We start from the raw sequence: 5539 nt of genomic DNA on the forward strand, positions 1-5539 counted from the left end.
TATTGGTATGGATGTGGGTGTTATTGCTGGCACAGGTGTGGAGGAAGCTAGGTTCAGATTCAGGTATGGGAGCAGGCATGGGTGTGGATGTTGGTAGTAGGTACAGGTGCAAGGGTGTGGGTGCCGGCACAGGTGCAAGGGTGGGTGCAGGCTTTGGTGTGAGTATAGGTGTGAGTGTTGGCCCGGGTATGTGGGTACAGGCCCAGACTCAGGTATGGATACAGGTAGGAACAGGTGTAGGTACAGGTGGATGCCCAGATGTGGGTGCAGGTAGATCCAGGTACAGGTGTCGGGGTAGGTCCAGGTACAGGTATGGATTCAGGTGTAGACCCAGGTGTGGGTGCAGGTGCCGGGGACATGTATGGGTGTGGGTAGGAGGAAGAGTGAGGTTCCCCTCTGCTCTTTGGACTGGCATGGCAGTCTCTGTCTACGTCTCCCCTTCCTGATCTCCCTTTGGTTCTGGGCAGGTGAAGCGGGCAGTGGTGCAGGTGATCAGCGCCATGGCCCACCATGGCTACCTGGAGCAGCCTGGAGGTGAGGCGATGATTGAGTACATCGTGCAGCAGTGTGCACTGCCCCCCGAGCAGGAGGTAAGGCCCTGTCACCTTGCCCGCCTTCTAGGCCCATGCTGCTCCGACCTGTGTTAGGCACTGGTATCAGGAGCCGCTGGCCTGGCAGAGGGTGGATGTGTGGGCCAGTCTGCGTGCAGAGGTGCCCTCTGCTCTCTTTTGTTTGTTAATAGAGACAGAGTCTAACTGTTGCCTGGGCTGTAGTGCAGTGGCTATTCTCAGGTGTGATCATAGCATGCTGCAGCCTCAAACTCCTGGGATCAAGCAACCCTCACTCCTCAGCCCCCCAAGACTACAGGTGCAGACCACTGTGCCCGGCTCCCTCTGGTTCTGAGTCAGAGCCTCTGCACTGCGCTAGTCCTCTCAGCAGCTCCCAGGAGTCAGAACACAGAGGCAGGAAATAGATTGTTCTATTTGGGGCTTTTCTACTTAAGAAGTTACCATACAAATGCTAATTTCTTCTTGAAGGAGAGCAAGGTAGGACATGACCATCACTGCGGTGCCCACTGTGCCCCAAGTGGGATCTGTGTATTTATCCTGAAACATCAGAGCTCAGTGAGAGCATGCTGTGATGTTGCCTTTAAGCACATGGTTGTCGGGGCCTGTTGTGCAGACCCCAGCAGGTGGGCACCACCAGCTCGGCTGATTCTGACCTCAGCATCTTCACAGCAGCTCTGTGGGTCATTAGGCATGAACTGGAGAGCCAAGGCCTCTGTTTTAATCTATTAGTTCCTAAGAGTTTGGGACTTGGAGGTTTCTTTTAATATTAGAAAACATTATTAAAGTTTTCTAATAACAAAAACCATTTTGAATAGGATGGAATCTAAGAGACTCAAATATTTATATCTATATAATAATAATAATTGTTATTATTTTTGAGACAGGGTCTCACTCTGTCACCCAGACTGGAGTGCATTGGTGAGATCACAGCTCACTGCAGCCTTGAACTGGGCTGAAGTGATCCTCCTACCTCAGCCTCCTGAGTAGCTGGGGCTACAGGCCAGTGCCACCACACCCAGCTAATTTTTTATTTTTTGTGGAGACGGGATCTCACTATGTTGCCCAGGCTGCTTTCGATTTCCTGAGCTCAAGCCACCCTCCCATCTCAGCCTCAAAATGTGCTAGGATTACAGGTGCGTGCCACCGTACCCAGCACTCAAATATGTTTTAACCACAGTCCCTGGCCGTGTCTGTGGAGCCTCTCACTCATTCTGCATTGCTTGATGTGTGGAGTTCAGTGTATTGATCTTTCTGCTTCCGCATGTTTCAAATTCTCTGTGACAAAATGTTCAAAAAGCGGCCGGGCGCGGTGGCTCACACCTGTAATTGCACCACTTTGGGAGCCCAAGGCTGGTGGATCACCTGAGTTCAGGAGTTCGAGACCAGCCTGACCAACATGGAGAAACCCCATCTCTAGATACGGGTGTGGGTGCAGGCTCAGGTGTGGATTAGCCAGGCATGGTGGTGCATGCCTATAACTCAGCTACTCGGGAGGCTGAGGCAGGAGAATCGCTTGAACCTGGGAGGCGGAGGCTGCAATGAGCGAAGATCACGCCATTGTACTTTAGCCTGGACAAGAGTGAAACTGTCTCAAAAAAAAATTTTTTTTAAAGACAAGGTCTCACTCTGTTGCCCAGGCTGGAGTATAGTGGCAGGATAATGGCTCATTACAGCCTCAAACTCCTGGGCTCAGGCGATTCTCCCTCCTTGGCCTCCCAAGTAGGTAGGACCGCAGGCATACACCACCATTCCTGGCACTTCTTGTGCCCATTTTCAAATGGGGTCATTTTCTTATTATTGAATTTTGAGAGATCTTTCTATATTCTGGGCACAAGTCCTTCATTGGACTTATGGCTTATAAATATTTTACTTACTTTTTTTTTTTTTTAACTTTTAATACATATTGCTTTGTTTTTGAATAGAGACACCCTGTGTTACCCAGGCTGATCTCTAACTGTTGGGTTTGTGTGATTTGTTTGCCTCAGTCTCCCAAAGTGCTGGGATTATAGGAATTGGCCACTGTGCCTGGCCATAAATATTTTCTTACAGGTCCGTTGCATGCTTAGCTTTTTACTTTCTTAACACTGTCTTTCAGAGAGCAGAAGTTTTAATGTTGTTTTAATGGCCAGCTTTCTTGAGACCGAATCTCACTCTGTTGCCCAGGCTTGGGTGCATTGGCACAATCTTGGTTTACTGCAACCTCCACCTCCCAGGTTCAAGTGATTCTCTTGCCTCAGCCTCCCGAGTAGCTGGGATCAGGGTTTCACCATGTTGGCCAGGCTGGGCTCAAACTCCTGACCTCAGGTGATCTGCCCATCTTGGCCTCCCAAAGTGTTGGGATTACAGGCGTGAGCCGCCACACCTGGCCTAAAGTTTTAAGTTTTAGGACTCACATATAGGCCTATGATCCATTTTTAGTTAAAAAAAATTTTCTTTTGAGATGGAGTCTCACTCTCTTGCCCAGCCTGGAGTGCGGTGGCGTGATCTCAGCTCACTGCAATCTCCGCCTCTTAGGTTCAAGCGATTCCCGTGCCTCACTCTCCCAAGTAGCTGGGATTACAGGCCTGTGCCATCGTGCTCAGCTAAGTTTTGTATTTTTAGTAGAGACAGGGTTTCACCACGTTGGCCAGGCTGGTCTTGAACTCCTGACCTCAAGTGGTAAATCTGTCTCAGCCTCCCAAAGTGCTGGGATTACAGGTGTGAGCCATCGTACCCAGATGCTTTATAGAAAGTTCTGGATTCGGGTGTTTTAAGTCTCCCACATTTGGTCTTTTTCTATCATGTTTTGGCTATTTTAGTTCCTTTGTTTCTCCCTGTAAATTTTAGAGTCATCTTGTTGATAACATTCAGTCTTCCAATACATGAAAACAGTATATTTCTACATTTATTTAGAAATAATTCTACATTTATTTAGGTTTCTTTGATTTTGTTCACCAGTATTTTGTAATCCTCAGCACGTAGATTCTGTATATTCTGGTATTTTGTTAGACTTGTAAAAGCTATTTTGTTTTTACTGCCATTGTAAATGGTGTAATTTTGTTCATTTCACCTTCTAACTGTTCATTGCTAGCTTATAGAATATAGAATTTATTTTTGGATATTAACCGCATATCCTGTGACTTTGCTTTTGTATAGATTCTTTGGGATTTTCTTTTTTTTTTTTTTTTTTTTTTTTTTTTTTTTTTTTTTTTTTTTTTTTTTTTTTTTTTTTTGGGTTTTTTTTAAATAGAGTGTCATGTCTTCTTCATATAGACCATTTTATTTGTAAATCTTGATGACCTTTTCTTTTTCTTGACTTACTGCATTGGCGAAGCCTCCAGTATGGTGCTGAATGAATAGAAGTGGTGAGAGCAGCCACCCCTGCTTCGTTCCCATAAGGGGAATGCACTGCCTTCCACTATTAAGAATGCTGGGGGCTGGGCGCAGTAATCCCAGCACTTTGGGAGGCCGAGGGAGGCAGATCATTCAATCTCCTTGCGTTCAGGAGTTTGAAACCAGCCTGGACAACATGGGGAAACCTCATCTTCACAAAAAATACAAAAGTTAGCTGGATGTGGTGGCACATACCTGTAGTCCCAGCTACTCTGGAGGCTGAGGCAGGAAGATCACTGGAGCCTGGGAGGCGGAGGTTGCAGTGAGCCAAGATCGTGCCGTTGTACTCCAGCCTAGGTGACAGAGCAAGACCCTGTCTTAAAAAAAAAAAAAAAGAAAGAAAAGAATGCTGGGCCAGCGCAGTGACTATTTCCTGTAATCCCAGCACTTTGGGAGGCCAAGGCAGGAGGATCACTTGAGCCTGGGAGTTTAAGACCAGCCTGGGCAACATAGCAAGACCTTATCTCTACAAATAATTTAAAAAGTTAGCTGGCCTGATGGCTCACACCTGAGGTCCCAACCACTTGGGAGGCTGAGGTGGGAGGATCACTTGAGCACAGGGAGTTGAGGCTGCAGTGAGCTATGATCACACCCTGCACTCCAGCCAGGGTGACATAGTGAGACCCTATCTCAAAAAAGAAGAAAAGAGAATATTGTTTGGGGAAGCACTTTAGGAGGCTGGAGCAGGAAATCACTTAAGGCAAGGAGTTTGAGACCAGCCTGGACAATGTAGCCAGACCTTGTCTCTACAAAAAAAAATTTTTTAATTAGCTGGGTGTGGTGGCGTGCACTGGTGGTCCCAGCTACTTGAGAGGCTGAGGTGGGAGGATTGCTTGAGCCCAGGAGGCTGAAGCTGCAGTGAGCTGTAATCACACTATTATGCTCCAGCCTGGGCAACAGAAGGAGACCCTCTCAGGAAAAAAAAAAAAAAAGTTATATTTATACTATACTGTAGTATATTAAATGTGTAACAGCATTATATCTAAAAAATGTACATGCCTAATTTGCAAACACTTTATTGCTAAAAAAAATTGCTGAGGATCTTCTGAGCCATCAGCAAGTTACAATTTTCTTGCTGGTGGAGGGTCTTGCCTTGATATTGATGACTGCTGACTGATCAGGGCAGTGGTTACTGAAGGTTAGGGTGGCTGTGACAGTTTCTTAAAATAGGGCAACAGTGAAGTTTGCCGCATGGATTGACTGTTGTGTTCACAAAACTTTTCTATGTCTTGTGCACTGCTAGCATTTTACCCACAGTAGATCTTTCAAAATGGGAGTCAGTCCTCTCAAACCCTGCCACTGCTTTATCAACTAAGTTTATGGAATACTCTAAATCCTTTGTTGTCATTTCAACAATGTTCACAGCATTTTCACCAGGAGCACATTCGGTCTCAAGAAACCACTTTCTTTGACCATCCAAAAGAAACAACTCATCCAGGCCGGGCGCGGTGGCTCACGCCTGTAATCCCAGCACTCTGGGAGGCCGAGGTGGGTGGATCACGAGGTCAAGAGATCGAGACCATCCTGGTCAACATGGTGAAACTCCGTCTCTACTAAAAATACAAAAAATTATCTGGGCATGGTGGTGCATGCCTGTA

General features: G+C 46.6%; 1 protein-coding gene across 11 annotated transcripts in view; it reads left to right on the forward strand.

Annotated features, from left to right (window-relative positions):
* The window catches only part of MROH1 (maestro heat like repeat family member 1), a 117112-nt gene that overhangs the window by 76192 nt on the left and 35381 nt on the right, over nucleotides 1-5539 (forward strand). For all 11 annotated transcript variants that reach the window (XR_001819851.2, XM_037732459.1, XM_017511639.2 and 8 more), the window contains one exon: nucleotides 468-590. Coding sequence is in view for 10 of the 11 variants with exons in the window: in XM_037732459.1 (XP_037588387.1) it covers nucleotides 468-590 (123 nt within the window). In the remaining variant the exon portion in view is untranslated. The remainder of the gene's footprint in view (nucleotides 1-467; nucleotides 591-5539) is intronic.

Source organism: Cebus imitator, unplaced genomic scaffold (genome assembly GCF_001604975.1).
Source record: "Cebus imitator isolate Cc_AM_T3 unplaced genomic scaffold, Cebus_imitator-1.0 Scaffold449, whole genome shotgun sequence".
Classification (NCBI taxonomy): domain Eukaryota; kingdom Metazoa; phylum Chordata; class Mammalia; order Primates; family Cebidae; genus Cebus; species Cebus imitator.